At 58.4% G+C, this 17606-nt stretch overlaps 3 protein-coding genes across 9 annotated transcripts; 1 reads left to right on the top strand and 2 right to left on the bottom strand.

Annotated features, from left to right (window-relative positions):
• The first annotated feature begins 601 nt into the window (after nt 1-601).
• Rps6kb2 (ribosomal protein S6 kinase B2) lies at nt 602-6712 on the top strand. Of its 2 annotated transcripts, XM_027944456.3 has the most exons (15): nt 614-765; nt 1075-1115; nt 1209-1329; nt 1574-1642; nt 2894-3041; nt 4043-4100; nt 4177-4277; nt 4390-4480; nt 4564-4654; nt 4762-4869; nt 5401-5463; nt 5541-5618; nt 5706-5813; nt 5910-6022; nt 6308-6712. In XM_027944456.3, the coding sequence occupies exons 1-15, from the start codon at nt 688-690 to the stop codon at nt 6495-6497; spliced, it is 1458 nt and encodes a 485-aa protein (XP_027800257.1). In that variant the 5' UTR covers nt 614-687; the 3' UTR covers nt 6498-6712. The 2 variants fall into 2 exon arrangements, with proteins under 2 accessions (XP_027800256.1, XP_027800257.1); XM_027944455.2 differs by lacking the exon at nt 1075-1115 and having other exon boundaries at nt 602-765.
• Nucleotides 6713-6804: 92 nt separating this feature from the next.
• Nucleotides 6805-9034, bottom strand: Ptprcap (protein tyrosine phosphatase receptor type C associated protein). Its single transcript, XM_027944464.2, has 2 exons — nt 8927-9034; nt 6805-7622 (listed from the first exon to the last, which is right to left on the bottom strand). The coding sequence occupies exons 1-2, from the start codon at nt 8927-8929 to the stop codon at nt 7020-7022; spliced, it is 606 nt and encodes a 201-aa protein (XP_027800265.1). The 5' UTR covers nt 8930-9034; the 3' UTR covers nt 6805-7019.
• A 343-nt stretch (nt 9035-9377) lies between these two features.
• Nucleotides 9378-14326, bottom strand: Coro1b (coronin 1B). Of its 6 annotated transcripts, none has more exons than XM_027944459.2 (11): nt 14224-14326; nt 13309-13511; nt 12899-13021; nt 12665-12794; nt 12296-12477; nt 12092-12211; nt 11529-11633; nt 11310-11455; nt 10983-11040; nt 9977-10246; nt 9378-9813 (listed from the first exon to the last, which is right to left on the bottom strand). In XM_027944459.2, exons 2-11 carry the CDS (start codon nt 13507-13509, stop codon nt 9688-9690), a joined length of 1461 nt encoding a protein of 486 aa, XP_027800260.2. In that variant the 5' UTR covers nt 13510-13511; nt 14224-14326; the 3' UTR covers nt 9378-9687. The 6 variants fall into 6 exon arrangements, with proteins under 6 accessions (XP_027800260.2, XP_027800258.2, XP_027800262.2 ...); XM_027944457.2 differs by having other exon boundaries at nt 14217-14323; XM_027944461.2 differs by having other exon boundaries at nt 14231-14319.
• Nucleotides 14327-17606: the final 3280 nt, after the last annotated feature.

Raw genomic sequence — 17606 nt, 5'->3', positions numbered from 1 at the left:
ACCAAGTTCTATTAAGTTCCCTTTCTGTATCAGGCAGCCAAATTACTAAATGTGTTTAAATTAGTAAAAGTTCATATTGAAGAGCTCTGAATTCTTTAGGGCAGGAGTCTGGTAACGGAGCCCAGCATTGGACAGCACAACCAGTAAATGTATGACTTGTAGGACCTCGATGCGGAGGTTGATTAAGAAGGTCCTACAGTTACTCAGGAGCGAAAAGAGAAGGACGCGATTTGCCTCTCACTTGGCAGCCAGCTTGGCAGAGCACAGTTCCAGCAGATTTGAAGTTGCACTTTACAGTCCTACACCTGAGTGCACTTTTGACTCTACGCAACCAAACTCAAACTCTCCCCACCAAATTCAAACTCTCCCCAGAGCCCAAATGGGCGCCTCCAGGCCTCTTCTGCCTGGTGCAGACCGCGGGAAACTGCTGGGAACACAGAGTCCTGCTGACAGGAGGGGCTGGTGCGGCACTCGCGGACTACAACTCCCGAGAGGCCTTGAGGCAGACGCCGTCTTTCCTCCCCGTCAGGCTGAGCGGCCTGCGCGAGAGAGGGCGGGGTTACTTTTCGTCATCCCCGCGCGCGGTCGCGGTGGCGGTCGCTGAGTGATAACGTACATGCTCGGGACTCGGGCTGTCAGTCAGAGCCGCCAGATCCCCGTGGAGGGGCCCGCCGGGCCGGCGCGGCCATGGCGGCCGTGTTCGATCTGGACTTGGAGACCGAGGAAGGCAGCGAGGGCGAGGGCGAGCCAGAGTTCAGTCCTGCGGTGAGTGTTTCGCCTGGTCACGACTGGGTTGGAGCCGAGCTTGTCACCTGGCCGAGACCTGAGCCGTGGCTGTCGCCGCCCCAGAGTAGGCTGCGACCCCTTCAAACGCCGGTCCTCCTCACGCTCGGACCCACGCCCTCCCAGACCTCGTTCCCGGCTCCCGGCCTTTCATCCTCTGCTCCCCAGCCCTTGCCCGGCCCCTGCCCTCTCCATCCCTGGCGCCCTCCTTCCCTGGGCCAAGCAGCCCAGCTTGGGGTGGCAGGAGGTATCCCGGCACCTCTCTTGGTCTTACCTCTCAGTTTCTCACAGGACGTGTGTCCCCTTACCGAATCGAGGGCTGCCGGCCTGGAGTGAGTGAGGGTCTCTTGGGGATGGGGAATGGAGTAGGGAAGGGGACCTGGGGAGCACTGGGCCTTGCTCCCCTTAACTTCTTGTGTTCGTAGGCCCGTGGGACACTATGAGGAGGTGGAGCTGACCGAGACCAGTGTGAACCTGGGCCCTGAGCGCATTGGGCCTCACTGCTTTGAACTGCTGCGAGTCCTGGGCAAGGGGGGCTATGGCAAGGTACAGTGCCCTCATCTTGTCAGCACAGGCTTTTCAGCATAGATTAGACTTGCAAATCGGCAGAGCCTCTGATGGGATTCCATAAAGGAGAATAGGGCAAGCCCTCCAGAATCAGATGAGATCTTTACTGCCCCACCCTTGGGTGACTGAAGGCCTCTTGGTCCCACTTCCAGAGCTTGAGGGTGGGGCTTCTTGAAGATAGGGTGTGGAGAGGGAAGTTGATCCTGTCTCCCCTGCCCTACAGGTGTTCCAGGTACGAAAAGTGCAAGGCACCAACTTGGGCAAAATATATGCCATGAAAGTCCTGAGGAAGGTGAGTCATTCACTCAGCCAGCAAATATTGAGTGACTGCCATCCCAGGGTACTCTGCCAGATTTTGGGAAGACAGCAGTTCTGAACACCATGGAGGAGTTGGGCCCTGTGTTTGGCATTTGCTAGTTTATTATCTATTGTGATGTGTATTGTTTTGTGGTGATTCCCAAACGGGGGCAGTTTGCTGCCCAGGGGGTATTTGACAATTTTAGGCAGAATTTTTATTGTCAAGACTGGAGAGAAGAGTGCTGTGAGCATCCAGTGGCATGCTGCTTGCTTGCATAGATTGCTGCTGGACACAGGGCACAGGACAAAATCCCACAACAAAGAATTGTCTGGTCCAAGGTATCAATAGCATTGAGGTTGAGAAACTCTTTACTGAGGATAAAACAGTTCCTGAAAAGGATGACTATTGATAGCAGAATCATGGAGAGAGTCAATGGAATGACAGAAGATGGTAGAGGGTAATGACTGGACACCAAGAATACTTAATGTTACACCCTAGCGACCTTCAAGAAATTCCAGTTGTCTTTGTCCTAGCCAGATCCTGTATAGAGGGTTGGGGAAAGCTCTAGAAAAGACTCACTGTGATCAGGTTTGACCATTGGTACCCCAGTTTCATGTAATGATTATAGGGCAGGGGACGATGATGTCACTGTGGGTCCACAGTCAGACCTAGAGTCCGTACACTTTTAGGACCCAGTTGTATTTATTTATTTATTTATTTTTTTTTATAAAGAGAGAGAGAGAATTTTTAATATTTATTTTTTAGTTATTGGCGGACATAACATCTTTGTATGTGGTGCTGAGGATCGAACCCGGGCTGTACGCATGCCAGGCGAGCACGCTACCGCTTGAGCCACATCCCCAGCCCCCAGTTGTATTTAAATATTTATTGAAAACAAAATAATTGGGCTGGGGTTGTGGCTCAGTGGTAGAGTACTTCCCTAGCATGTGTGAGGTACTGGATTTGATTCTCAGCACCGCATATAAATAAATAAATAAATAATAAAGGTCCATTAAAAACTAAAGAAAAATATTTAAAAAAGAGAGAAAACAAAAGAATACTATCTCCCATTTGCACAAAGGCACTAGCTCCTCTTTTGCACAGCCTAGCATTTGCAGTTGTGTTCTGTTGGGCCATTCTACTGGAAAATAATAAAACAGAACATGGGACAAAAGGAAGAGCTTAGCTTGAGGAATGGAAGGAGTTCTGGGTGCCCCACCTTCTAACCAATCTCTGCATCTCTAGGCCAAAATTGTGCGCAATGCCAAGGATACCGCACACACACAGGCTGAGCGGAACATTCTAGAGTCAGTGAAGCACCCCTTTATTGTGGAACTGGCCTATGCCTTCCAGACGGGTGGCAAGCTCTACCTCATCCTGGAGTGCCTCAGTGGTAGGTGTGCAGGCTCAGCCAGGCCCTGGTGGGGTGGGGACCAGCACAGAAGCACTGGGGTTTCAGGAAGTCCTGAGAGGTGTGGTTGTGGAGGACATCTAGGGGACCCCCACACCCATCACCCATACATCTGTCCACTTGTCCACGTATCCCTTCATTCATTCAGCAAACGTCTGACTAGGGCCTGGTGTGTCCCTCAGCTGTTTGTATAGAAATCCAGGGGGTGATTTTACCCACTTCTGCCATCCCTTCTGTCCTGTCCTCCCCCCTGTGTGCCCTACATCCAGTTAGGGTCCCATCTAGCTGCATCCTCTTTGGTGTGCCCCATCCCCTCTTCTCTCTCAGGTTCAGGTGGGGATCATAGTTGTTTCTTAACTGAGCTTGAGGCCCTGGCTCACCTGCTTTTTGGTGTTTCCTCTGCTAACTGCCAGAGTCATTTTTCTAGAGTGTGATTGCTTCTAACCCTTCCCCTCAGAATCCCGTGAGTCTCTAGCTTCCCACACAAAGCCTGGCCTCCTTGTCCACTCCCCCTCACTGCACAGCAGTCCTGTATCAGCTGAGCTCCGTGGGCCTCTGCCTGCACATCCTGCTCTGTTCCTCCATCTTAGCACCCTGAGCAGCCCAGCCACACTGCACGTTCTGTTTCTGGTATTGGGATTATCTTAATCTTCCCTATCTGCACTGTAAGGTTCTTTGGCAAAGCTCTTGGAGCTGTTGCCTCAGCCTGGCATTCTAGAGCAGTGTGCACGTGTCTGTCTCCCCACTAGACTGAGCGTCCTGAGGGCAATGGCTGGGTCTCCTCATCTCTGCCCCCAGCACAGGGCCAGGCACCGAATAGGCGTCGGTAGATGTTTGCTGAATTGATTGAGTCCCCACGGCAGCTCTGGGAGGCAGGTAGGGCAGGATTTGCAAGCCCCACTTCTCCCAAGAAGAACCCAACACTCAGAGGGAGCATTGGGGCTGGGTTCTGGAGCAGGACTGCTGATGTGATTGTGTCACAGGTGGTGAGCTCTTCACACATCTGGAACGAGAGGGCATCTTCTTGGAGGACACTGCCTGGTGGGTGTGAAACCTGCCCCTCCCCCAGAGATCCTAGCCCTTTCCCCACACCACTCTCACTATCCTGTCCTTGCAGCTTCTACCTGGCTGAGATCACACTGGCCCTGGGCCATCTCCACTCTCAAGGCATCATCTATAGGGACCTCAAGCCTGAGAACATCATGCTCAACAGCCAGGGTGTGTACTTGTGCATGCACACACTTGCAGCTGCATACACGGGGTCTGCGGGGCAGGCTGAGAGGCTGCTGATGGGGCAGGTCTGACCACCCCTCGCAACATTCTTCCACAGGCCACATCAAACTGACGGATTTCGGACTCTGCAAGGAGTCAATTCACGAGGGTGCCGTCACTCACACCTTCTGTGGCACCATTGAGTACATGTAAGTGGTGCCTGACTGGCCTAGGGGTCAGGAGGACAGCCAGAGAGGGCCTGGCCTGACTGACAGTTCCACCTGGCCCCCAGGGCCCCTGAGATCCTGGTGCGCAGTGGCCACAACCGGGTGGTGGACTGGTGGAGCCTGGGGGCCCTGATGTACGACATGCTCACTGGATCGGCAAGTCCAGCCTCCTCGGGAGGAGGGTGGGGGGCAGGGTTCCCCTCTGGGGCTGGGGAAGGTCCTGGGGAGGCCCACAGGCGCCCCTCACCTTCTGCCTCCCCCAGCCACCCTTCACCGCAGAGAACCGGAAGAAAACCATGGATAAAATAATCAAGGGGAAGCTGGTGCTGCCTCCCTACCTCACCCCAGATGCCAGGGACCTTATCAAAAAGGTGGGCTCCCTCCTGCCCAGGGTCAGGCCCCCCCATCTCTTCTCTCAGGCCCTGTTAGCCTTTGTATACATGTCCTGGGCTATGGGGGAGCCTGTGTAGTCCCTCTGGGAGGGAAAGGAGTGCTCACTTGGGCCAGGCCTCAGCTCCAACAGACTGCTGCCTCAGTAAGCAGTAGGCTGCGGCTCAGCCCTCATCAGACAAGGGTGCCCTATGAGCTGGCTGCTCTTTCCCCCAGAAAGGCTGGTGGCTGGGGTGCAGAGGGGGAGGGCTCAGCTCCATCAGGTTTTAATATCAGATCCTCACAGTCTGCCCGGGTGATGCCAGCAGCGTGGGAGGCCTTGCAAAGACTTGGTGCAGAAGGTACCGTGGGACCCAATCCTGAAAGTCGTGAGGGGCTCAATAGGTGCAGCCACATTCCAGAAGCACCCCCTGCCCTGCCTCACCTTCCCTCACCACAAGTAGGCCCCCAAGAGCTAGGTGCACACACAGCAGTGCCTCCCCAGGCCCTCACCTGCTGCCCTGGTCCCACAGTTTCTGAAGCGGAATCCCAGCCAACGGATTGGGGGTGGCCCAGGGGATGCTGCTGATGTGCAGGTGAGTCTGGGGCCAGAGCGAGACACAGAGGGAGTTACTGAGGAGCTGCTGGCCCATCTCGGTGCTTTCTACCCCAGAGGCACCCCTTCTTCCGGCACATCAATTGGGATGACCTCTTGGCTCGCCGTGTGGACCCTCCTATCAGGCCAAGTCTGGTGAGTGCAGGTCATGTTGGCCCTGTGACAGGCAGAGGATGCCCCTTGGACTCCCCCCTGACCCTCCCCACGTGGATCTGTCCACAGCAGTCAGAGGAGGACGTGAGCCAGTTTGACACGCGCTTCACACGGCAGACACCAGTGGATAGTCCTGATGACACAACGTTGAGTGAAAGCGCCAACCAGGCCTTCCTGGTGAGTGCTGGGGGTCTGGAGGTCGTGGGCACCCAGACCGGGATTGTGGCTGAGGAGTAATGATGCCACGCGCTGCCGGCCTCGCCTCTCCCCCAGGGTTTCACATACGTGGCACCCTCAGTCCTGGACAGCATCAAAGAGGGCTTCTCCTTTCAGCCCAAGCTGCGCTCCCCCAGGCGCCTCAACAGCAGCCCGCGAACCCCCATCAGGTACCAAGGCAGCGGGAAGTGTGTGGCTGGGACAGGGAGCCCCGGCAGACAAGAGGCTAGCTAGTTTTGGGCTGCTTTGGCCAAGGCTCTTAGCCAGGGCCAGCCTCAGTTTCTGCCTCCCATGGGAACTCAGTCCCTGCACACTGGTGGCAGGGGCTGCCTGGATGGCAGTTGGTGGAGCACAGCCTGTGTGCCCAGGCGGTGTAGAACCTGCCCTCCCTGACCCGGTGCAGCACCCCTGGCAGGGCCTGGGAGGCCCTGACTGTGCCTTGGTCTCCATTGCAGCCCCCTCAAGTTCTCCCCCTTTGAGGGGTTCCGGCCCACCCCTGGCCCACCAGAGCCCATGGAGCCACCTCTACCTCCACTGCTGCCGCCGCCGCCGCCACCACCGATCTCGAGCACTGCTCCCCTCCCCATCCGTCCCCCCTCAGGGACCAAGAAGTCTAAGAGGGGCCGTGCGCGCCCCGGGCGGTAGGAAGGGGGTGGGGCACTGGCAGCACTGAGGCCTTCTCTGCAGGCTGGACTGGCTGTGTCTGCGGGGAGCAGGTGCCTCTGTCAGGGGTGGGTGAGCCCCAGAATCATGTGTCTCGAAGCCTCAGGCTACCACTGCTGGCAGGAGGGCCCCACTGGCCACCTGGGGGCCACCACGTTCAGTTGTGCCCTTGCAAATTAAAGGACTGAATCATGGCACTGATTGGCTTCTGCTGGATTCTCAGGGTGGGTGGGTTTGTGCCAGGAGCCCCTGCTTAGAGAGAGAAGGGGACACTATAGGACCACAGAACCACAGGGTGAAGAGGTTTTATTTCAAACAATGCCCATGGGGTGGGTGGCCTTTGGAGGGGGTGGGGCTGCACAGGCCTGGGAATTGGTGGGGATGACGGTCCAAGGTACTCCATGAGGTGGGGGGAGTGACAGCAAGTCCAGGGCAGGCTGTGTTCCACTGTGGCACTTGGGAAGCAGAGAGGCTGTAGCAGGGACCGGACTCTGAGGCTCGCCTCTATAGAGCTGTAACATGGAGGCCCTGTCCCCCTGAGGCCCCGGCGCTGTCGTCCCAGGCTGCGCTGCCTGAGAAGGCGTGTAGGTCACTCAGCAGGGCCTCTGCACTGCCCCCTGAGCCCACTGGCCCCTGGGAGCCAAGACCCAGGCCCCCTTCCACATCGCTGTCCTGTGCTTCCTCAGCCTGCTCCTGGTGGGGTCCTGTTCTGCACCGCTGCCCCTCTTCCTGGGGTCCAGCCTTCTCTGGGCCACCGTCCGTGATGTCCTCATCTTCTACATCCTGCTCCTCTTCCTGCTGCTCTGGGTCATCTAGTGGCCCCAGCTCAGTGCGGGCCTGCAGCCAGCGACCTGGGGGGCTGGCCCAGAGGAGGCGGCGGGTGCGACCCCACAGTGCAGCGCCTAGGCGGGCTGGGTGGTAGTAGCCCCCAGAGTCGCGACTGAGGCGGCGCCAGGCCAGGGCCAGGGCAGTGACTAGCAGCAGCAGCAGCAGTAGCAGCAGCACTACGGTGACAGAGCTGGAGCCCACGCTGTCCTTCGCATCGCCCGAACCCAGGGCCCCTGGCAAGGCCAGCAGTGTGCCAAGACCAAGGGCACAGAGCAGAGCCTGCAGGAGACAGGTGGGGGGGCTCATCACCAGGGTGGCACCAGGCGGGGTGGCCAAATCTGCTTTCTGTTCCTTTCCAAGAAGGTCCACAGTTGCCTCTCAGGCAAAATGGGGACAGTCAAGCAGAAAAGCCCAAGTCCTTATTTGGTCATGGCCCTGGCCACTGTCATGCGCCCCTGCCCCTAGGCACCACTGGTCTTACTCCCAACCACCCTGGCCTGCTCTTGCCTGGGCCTCCACACTGCCTCTTCCCTCTGCCCAGAATGCTCCACTCCAAAAAGCCACATGGCTGCCCGTGCTCCTGGCTTAGGCCTCGCTGAGAGGACTCCTGGTCTGACCTGGATTACAACCAGCTGGTCATTAGTACATCACTCCCTAGCACACTTTTTCTTTTTTCTTTCTTTTTTTTCTGGTGTTGGGGATCAAAACCAGGGCCTTGTGCATATGAGGCAAGCACTCTACCAACTGAGCCATATCCCCAGCCCCCCACCAGCATTCTTGATGCCCCCAAACCACTCTTTCTCCCGCCACATCTTACACAGGAAGTACTTCTACTCATCTTTTCTGTTGGCTCACCTCCCCCAGCAGAGTAAGCTTCAGGGAGATGGCATTTTGATGACCAACCACCTATAAACAACACCTGGTCCATAGTAGGTGCTCAATAAATCTTGACTGAGTCTGGCAAAACTCTGCTTGGGGGTAGGGGGCCTGCGAGGCTGCTATCAGGGCTGGATTTTCTGCAGGTGGGGATGGAAGGGCTGGACCAACCCAGAGGTAACCACCTCCCCTCTGTTTACTGGGTCCCAGGATGGAGGTCCTTGAGGCCCCTCTTCCTCCCAACCACAGGGGTGCCCCAGCTGCAAGGTTTCCGCTCAGCAATGTGGCCTGTCCCTGAGGCTCTCAGGCGTGCAGGGCTGGGGGTGGCGGGTGCACTGACAGAGGAAGCCTGCGGTTGGAACAAAGCAGGTGGGGAGTGATGGCAGGGGGAGGGGAGTGTGCAAGTCTTCAGCGCCCTAGGCTCCAGGGATAGGCGCAGCTTGGGAGGACCAGTGGAAGGACCAGTGGAGCTCTATCCCAGGGATCTCGAAGGGGCGGGGCCTGGAGTGAGGTAACAGCACCTGGGCCGAGCCCTAGGAAGCCAAGCCCAGCTCAGAGGTGAGGCCCAGCTTCTGCCCGTGCTGGTTCCAAGTCATGCCTCTATCCCTGGGTCCCAATGGTGGTGGGTCCTTCTTAGCTCTTGGGGCCCGAAGTTCTAGCCCCAGTCTCCTATGCTCCTGCCCCAAGAACCCAGTGGCAGTGCTCACCATTGGTCCGCTGGCCTCACGCTGGGTGCCCACCTCCGGCTCTGGCTACGTTGAGTGAGAAATGAGCCCCAGAGCTCTAGTGCAGCTGGGGGTTACCCGACACTTCCGCTTCCTGTCCACAGTACCCACCCACTCTTGCCTGCCACAGGACCCTGGTGGGGCCTCCACCTCTCAGGACCACCCTGCCCAACACCAGATCCTCACTGGCTTTTCTGGGTGAAGCTGGGACTAGGGGGCTGTGACCAGGCCTCCCAGAGGATGCACCAGGCACCAGCTCAAAGCAGGATGCGGCTGCGGATGGGTCCGGTCTGGCTCAGCGTCTCTGCCTCTCGGCCTGAGAATGACATTGGCTGCTCACAACCCTCGACTTTCTCAGATCTCTGACTTCTCTGCCTCATCTGTCCCCACATTCCAGACCCTCTCAGCCCCCCGGTTCAGCATGCCACCGGGCTTTTAGAAAGAAATTTATTTGGAATGAAAATATAGAGCCCATCCCTGCCACTTCCTTTGGGAGGCAGAGGGGAGTGAGCTGGTGGGGCAGATGGTCCCTCAGAGGACAAGCGAGCTTGCCTTGGTACAAAAACCCTCCACAGGAACAATGACAATAGCCAGGCAGTGGTCGGGATGGGAGCTGGCCCCTGACCTGCCCCAGAGTCCCTTGGCAGCCAGTGACCTGCTATGACCTGCCAGCAGAAGCTGAGTGAAAAGGGGTGAAGGAGGAGGAGGGGACGGGGTGGGGGAGTGGCATCGCTGGTGTGGTCCTATGCGTCCCCATTCTCCATGCGGCCCAGCTGCTCCTCCAGGCGGCAGATGCGCTCCCCTTGCTCCTTGACCATGGCCCGCAGTGCCCGCAGCTCCTGCATCACCTCCTCTAGCTTCCCGGCCTCCTGTGAGGACATCAGAAGTCCATTTACTGCAGCCTTCCCCAAACCTACCACCAACCAGGCAGAGGCCCGAGGCCCAGAGAGGGCAATGTACGGTTCAAGGACACACAGCAGACAGGGGCAACATTGGAACTTCCCCAGCACCACCTGACTGTGGGACACATACCCCAGCCCCAACAAGGCTGCCACCAGAAGTGGCATCAGCAATGGCAACAGCAGATATGGAGGACCCTGGGCGGGTGGAGCTGGCGAGCCGGCTGTCCGATAACACGTTGCGCCGGCTGACCTTCAGGTCCCGCTGTTTGCTGGGCACGTAGGCCTCCCGCAGTGAGATGAGGATGGGGTCTGCATCCCGCCCGCTCACCCACTCCTCCGCCTCCAGAGCGGCTTCAGGCCCAGCTGTGTCGGGGTACAGATCATCCTGGAAGAGGTCAGACTGCAGCAGGGAGGCCAGGGTCAGCTGGAGCCCATCAGTGACCCTGCGTGGCTGCTGCCTCAGGCCCTCCTGGGCGCCATCCTGGCACTCTCGACCTTTCCCCTCCTGGCCTGGCCCCGCGCGCCCTTCTCAGCCCAAGGCCCGCTTTCACTTCCCTCCTGCTGGTGCAGCAGTTCCCCCAAAGCCTTCCCAGCCTTCCTTCCTGAGCAGGGCCCTGCCACCACCCTCCCCTGAAACCACAGGGGCTAGTGAGGTGGCTTTGTAGGATTCTGGGGGACACACTTGTGCCCCGTGGACTGTGAGCTCCTGGGGCAGGCCCTACCGCTCTCCCTCAGCTCTGCTCTGAGGCGCGCCTGGCACAATGCGTCGGGCACTCAGTGGACGCTGGCTGGAGAATAGTGGTAGTGTGTCCGGGGCTGGCCCTCTGAAGCCAGCCTGTGGTTCCTCCTCGTGGGACTCTCCCCGGCAGCCAGACCCTCTCTCCACCCTCCTACAGGAGGCCTTCCATGGCTGCTGCTCTGCCCTGACTGCCCGACCCCTCTCTGTGGCTCATCTGGGCAAGGCCTCAGCTTGCCCTGTGTCATTCCTGCTTGTCCCCTGCCAGGCACAGCCCAACCCCTGGCTGGTACCAGGGCATATGGGCATTTGTGCAGCCCACCAACCACACCCAATCACAGGCCCCACTCCAAACACCCTCAATGGCCCGTCTGCTAGAGGAGGGAGCAGGTGGCGTCACCTTTCTTGGCACAGTCATGACAATGGGCTCACACTTGCGCTCATGCAGTTTGTAGAACCTGGGAAAGGGAGGGTAGGGGAGCGGCCATGGGTGGAACCCCCATTAGTTCCCCCAGATCTATCCACCCTCCGTTTCCTGTCCTCACTCGGACCTTCCCACAGGCTGACCCAAGTCCCCGACACCCCTTGTGCAGGCTGCCTACCTGCCCCAACAATTGCCACAGGCTGATCCCTGAGCCTCCCAACTGACCTGACACTGGGTGCCCACAGCCTGGCCTCTGCTCTCAGGCTGAGTCCCTAAGATGGCTGCCACAATGGCCCCTCTTACCGGGCAATCTCACACTTGCTGACCTCCAAGCCCCTCTTGGGCATACTGCCCATGCCCCTCTGGGGCTCCTTGCTGGTGAACGTGTTCAGGAAGTGGATATAGGGGGACTCGTCTGTGATCTCAAAGTACCGGATGCTGGAGTCGCCCTGGGGGGGCAACGGGGGGTTCAGCTCTTGGCTGTGCACCTCCCCTGCCCCCACCAGCCATACCCAGCCCCACCTTGCCACAGACGTAGACCACACTGGTGTCGGGGTCGTAGAAGGGCAGCAGGGCCCCGTTGCTGGAGTCTAGTTCCTGCAGGGCCATGGGCTCCTCGAGGTTCTCCTGCATGGGAGGCAGTGAGGCCAAAATTGGAAATGCCCACCAGGAGTGGCCACAGATGGGCTCACATGCCAGCCAGCACTGCCCCAGCATGCCAGTGGGTTCTTTTCCCCTCCAAGCTTTTGTCCATACCAGGGACCCCAGCAGACCCCTGGCTTCTCTCCACCCCAGGGGCCCACCCTCCCAGCCTCCTGCAGGCCTCAACACTACTCCAGGTCACTGAGCAAGTACTGAGAAGGTCCTCACTACAGGGAGCTTGAAGGGGCTGCATAGCACAGTCCCTGGCTCACAGGGGCCACTGAGGTCACTGTGCAGAAGCCAACAGGTGTGGGACAGGGCCCTGCAGGGCCAAGCTGAGGACCTGTGAACCACAAGCCTCTGCATGGTGACCCCTGCCCAGGATGGAGCCAGGTTGGGGCCCGTCTTGAGCCTGCCTCCTCAGGCCAACCATGGCCACTCACTGGGTCCCAGAGTGCCAGCTGCCGCTCACTCATGCGGCTGAAGCCCGTAGTGAACACCTTGCCATCTGCCAAGAAGATGGCCCGCATGGGCCGGGCCCCCTCATGGGCTTTCTCCCGCTCCTGTGTGAGAGTCAGGTGGTTAGTGTAGTGCACAGATCAAGTCCCTTGGCCTGTCCACTGTCCTCAGCCCCCAAAGCCACATACTGCCACCAGGGTGCCCCGGCGGGGGTCAATGATGCGGACACTCTTGTCCTTGCAAGCTGAGCAGAAAAGGCTGCCATTGCGGTTCCAGCTGACATTGTAGATGAGGTCAGGGTGCAGGGTGTCCAAGCGGTACAGCTCCTCCGCTGTGCCCACATTCCAGATGAGCACCACATTATCACAGCCTGGTGGATGGAAGGCCATCAGCCCAACAGGTCAGCTTTGCCCACTCCCCTGGGACTGAACTGGGCCTCTTGACCTCTGCACGGCTCAGCTTCCTCATCTGTCAGATGGGCCCAGGAGAGACCACTAGGATGTCCCAGAGCCACATATGGAGAGGGGTGTGGGGGCAGGGTAGGGTGCGGTGCAGACCTGCACTGAGCAGCACGTTCCGGGCTGTGGGGTGCCAGGTCACGATGCCCACACGCTTGGTGTGCCCTTCTAGCACCACCACTGGCTCTGTCAGCGGGGAGACCAGCCCATTCTCCGGGATCTGCCACACCTGTGGTAGAGATGGGGCTGCTGGGCTGAGGCCTCTGCTTACCCCTGCTGCCAGCAGCCCTGGGCCACACTGGAGACCTTGGCCCGAACAGTCCTGTGCCTCACCATGACTGTACAATCCTCTGAGCCGCTGGCAATGACTTCATCATTGTGGGGACACCAGTCGATGTCCAGGACAGGTCCTGTGTGCCCACACACGGTTGGGTAGGCCTTGTCAATGCGGCCTGTCTGCAGGCAGGAGGGGGCAAGTCAGATGGGGCTCACTGGGGGCCTAGATGTGAAGGTGCCCCACCCACTAGCTGAGCAGGAAGTGCCTGCTGCCTTTGACCCTGACTCAGTGGCAATAAACACTGATTCCACCTGCACAAACACCTCTTGGGCAGTAAATCTGGATTGACACCTGCCTAGTGAGAGGACGGGCAAGGAGGGGGCTTCAAAGTAGGACCTGCTGCCAGGAGTGGTGCTGTGCTTCTGGCCCTCCCCACAGCCTGCCTCCCTGTCCCAACAAGGCCCACCTTGTTCAGGGGAAGCACCAGGAAGGCACCCCCACCACTGGCTTCCACAATTACTGCCAGGAACTTAGGGTTGACTGCGCAGAAGGTGCTGTCCCAGGTAACACGGGACACGCGGATGTCCTCGTAGCATTGGTCATTCTTGACCGGTTGGCCAAACACATGCCGGAATTTGCTCTGCCGAACCACTTTGCGAAAGGACATGTCTGCAGCGCAGAGAGGCCTGGATCAGCCCCGTCCTCACGACCCTGAGCTTTCCCACCCGTGCTTGAAGGGAACACGGAAGGATATGGCTGGGGGCCTAGGCAACATCACCCGCCTGGGTCTCAGTTTCCCCAGTTGCAGAATGGGACTCTGGCAGGCTCCCCAAGCGGTGATCTGACAGGGTAAGTACGACGACCCCTGGTGCTGGCCACTGCTGCGTCCTAAGGGGCTTTGAGAAATCTCCTTGGGACCCTCCGTGGCTGCGGTGTGTGTGTGTGTTGGGGGTGGGGTGGTGCGGAAACGGGAAAACTTAGTATTTCTGTAGGTCCGCCCGGTTCGGAACAGACCTTCCGGCCCGGGGACGAGGAGGCTGGGTGTCGGGAAGGGAGGAGAGGAGGCAGGAAAGGTCTCCACACTGTGGGGCGGAGGGAGGCCCAGTTCTGAGAACCAAGGAATGTGCAGGGAGCTGCAGTTAGCCCGGCCCACGGCCCTGGCAGGACCGGCGGGGGTCACGGCCGCGCTGCGGGCGGAGGGACATCTCGGAGCGCGGTTCGGGGGACCCACTTCCAGTGACCCGGGCTCAGGAGGGCAGAGGCTGCGCGGCCGGGGGAGTTGGGACCGCGGGTGGGGCGCCGCGGAGGGGAAGGGCCCCTGGGCCTCGCGCCCCCGCCCCGGCCGCGCCCCCAGCCCGGCCCCGCCGCGCTCACCGCTCACCGCTCACCGCTGACCGGGGACGCCGGGGGCTGCGGCGGCGGCCTCGGGCAGCTCGGGATCCCAGCCTCCGGGAAGCAGGAAGCGGGAATCAGGAAGTGACAGAGGAGTGGGAGGGAGCGGGGCGGGGGCTCGCGGGGGCGGGGCCGAGGTCACGCGCGGAGGGGCGGGGAGAGTTGAGGGGGCGGGGCCGGGAGGGCGGAGCTCACGAGCCGCACCTGCAGCCCCCGGGCGAGCGGCCGGCCGGGGTCGGGCTGCGGCGGGCCGAGCGCGCTGCAGGTGCGTCCGCGGGAGTCGCCAGGATGGGCTGAAGCCCGGGTCCGGATCCCGCACCTGGGGCCACGCCTCCTAGGCGTCCCAGGACCGCCCCCGCCCCGCCTCCAAACAGTGTCTGCGGGTAGTTTTGCTGCCTGTTTTTAAGTTGTAAGCATTAGTGCTCTCGGCTCAAGGTGTAGATAAAGCAACACTCGAAGGAGCCAGGCAGGGGTGGCCCAGCGGTCCCATTCTTCCCGGTGGACACTCGTGGGTCTTGCAGCGGCTGCTTCTTTTTTTTCTTCCAGTGCTGGGGATAGAACCCAGGGCCCCAAACATGGTAGGCAAGTGCTCTACTCCTAAGCTCCACCCCAAGCACTTTTTATTTTATTTTGAGACCGAGTCTTGCTGCCCTCAAACTTGAGCTCCTCCCAAGTCGTTGAGCTGCCAGAGCTTCTTACTAAAAATCAAAATGAGGCCATGGCCTGAAGATCCCTGGCACTTTCCTTTCTTTCCTCCACCACCTCCCTGGAGGCCTGGCCACCAGTCCACAGGCCTCCCTCCTAGATCCACCCAATCCTGTCTCACCCTGGGGGACTTAGGTGTCCCGGTAGGTCCCACAGGCAGTGGTTGCCAGGTCTCTCTCTATCAGGTCTGTGACCCTGAGCACTAGTTACTTCCTCACCCTTCCTTGAGAATCCACCAGCCTGGATGACTAAAGGGTGCTGGCAGAGTCTCTTTCCCAGGAAAAGAAAAGGGAGAGGGAAAACGCAGAAGAACCCGTGTAAGGGCGGCTTATCTCTGGCGGGATGAAGAGCCCTGTGTGGGCTGCGCTCAACCTCCATCTCATTCCCCTTGCCATGCCCCTTGAGGAAACAGGCCTAGAGAGGCCACGCGCTGGCTTGGGTCACCCGCCAGGAGTCAGCCTCCATCCGTTTGGCACCAAGTCCCTGTGTTTCCCACTGCTCCACAACCCCTAGGGCTGGCCTGCAGGAGTGGGGACTGGGAAGCAGCAAGGAGGTGTGTCCGGGGCAACAGGCCAGGGTCTATCTAAAGCCCACACCAGTCTGTGTGGCCCCAGTTCTATAAACCTCCCTCATGTGAAATACAATCCCAGTTGTATGTCCCATCCCACCCTGCCTCACCTGTCTGACCCTTGTTCAGCACCTGTCACCCACAATAGCCTCTCCCTGCTTGTGACCCAGTGATGCTGACCTCCAGTTCCTGAAATGTACACCTTCACTCCAACCTCAGGGCCTGGCTGGTACCTGATGGTGCATCCTGTTCTCTCCTTCCTTCTACATGCTCTTCCCCAGGTCTTGAAATGACTCTGTCTCTGCTAAGGTGTCACTCCCCCCATCCTGCAGTTCCCTCCCGGCTGCCCCTCTCACCTGGCCATCTCTGGATCTACTTGTTCTCATTGCCTTTTTTTTGGGGGGGAGGGGGTAATGGGGATTGAACTCAGGGGTGATTTACCACTGAGCCACACTCCCAGTCCCAGAGTCCCAGTACTTTTTATTTTTGTTTATTTATTTTTATGTTTTTGTGGTGCTGGGGACTGAACCCAGGGCCTTGTACATGCAAGGCAATCACTCTACCAACTGAGCTATATCCCAAGCCCTTCTTTTTATTTTGAGATAGTGCCTTGCTAAGTTGCTGAGGCTGACCTCAAACTTGTGATTCTCCTGCCTCAGCTTCCTGAGTCACTGGGATTACAGGCGTGCGCCTGACTCATTGTTCTTAATAGCTACTGGATGCTATATTTTGGGAGTATTTGTGTATTTGTTGTATTTGTTGCTTCACCCTACCAGGATGTCAGCAAATTGAGGGCAGGGGTTTTGTCTTGTTTCCCACTGTACTTTCAGCACCCAGTGAGGCCCAGCACCCAGAATGTGATCACTTAATGTATAAGTGAGCAGCAGCCCTGAGTGCAGAATTGAAAAATGTTCTTGTTCACAATTCTCACAACCAATGTCTGGTCCCTTTGCACGAGAGGGAGGGGCTCTCTCACCTACAAAAGGAAGGAATCTCCCAGAAGGCCACAGGAACCTGGCTCCATGGGGTGTATTGAGGTGAGGTGAGGGGATGTAGAATGTTTTGGGGGTGAACGAGCCCTCTCTTAATGTCCTCTTTCCTCCAACACAGACCTTCTCTGTGGGTCACTAGGAAAACTCCTCTTTTTCCTGCAAAACCCTTCAGGTCACTGCTCTTTTCCCTGGACAACAATTATTCATTGTGGGAACAATTCCCCTTGGGGACCTTGGAGGTGAGGCTGGCTCCCTCCCCAAGAGATAGGGTTTAAGATGTGGACTAGTGTTGAGGCAGGTGGCTGGCACATGGGTAAATCCCAGCAACTCGGGAGGGCAAGGCAGGAGATTTCAGATGCCAAAGTTCCAGGCCAGCCTAGTGACTCAGTGGAACCTTGTCTCAAAATAAAAAATAAAAAGGGCTGGGGATGTAGCTCAGGATAAAGCCCTCCAGGGTCAACTCTCAGTACCCAAAGAAAAAGAAATAAAAGGCTTTGGAACCCCTGCCAGGAGAAAAGAGAGAAGCAGGGGCACAGCAGAATGTTCCAAGGGGACAGAAGTCCAGACCTCCCTCAGATGTGCCCTGTGACAGTCAGAAGAAGGGCGGGGCTTGTGGAAGAAGAGGCAGTGGGTGGGATGGGAGGACAGTACCCGGTGACCTGCCCGGTGGGCCCTGGCCCATGGCTCAGCACTGCTCTCAGGCTGGCTAAGGCCTGGGGTGCCCACTGGCATCATCATATTGATGGGTAACAATCATTGAGCACTTACTCTGTGCCAGGCAATGACCCAAGCACTCCATAAAGATCAATCATTATGATCCCCATTTTGTAGATGAGCAAACTGAGTCCAAAAGAGACCAAGAGCTTTGCTGGAAGTCACCCCTGCAGAATGGTGGAGCCAGGACTTCAAACAACCCCTGAGGGGTACCAGGGACCCCCCTGAAGCCTGCCCCCGTGTTTCCAGAACAGAAGCCCGGCCAGAAAAGCAGCTGGAAAGTGCAGAATAGAGATTTGTCAGAAGAATGAAATCGACAAATCCACGCCTGTTCGGAGATCCCCCAGCCCCGCACGCACCAGGAATCCATCACTGAGGAGTGCTATGATTATG

The sequence above is a fragment of the Marmota flaviventris genome, chromosome 9 (genome assembly GCF_047511675.1).
Source record: "Marmota flaviventris isolate mMarFla1 chromosome 9, mMarFla1.hap1, whole genome shotgun sequence".
Lineage (NCBI taxonomy): Eukaryota > Metazoa > Chordata > Mammalia > Rodentia > Sciuridae > Marmota > Marmota flaviventris.
This window is presented reverse-complemented; position numbering and strand designations above follow the sequence as displayed.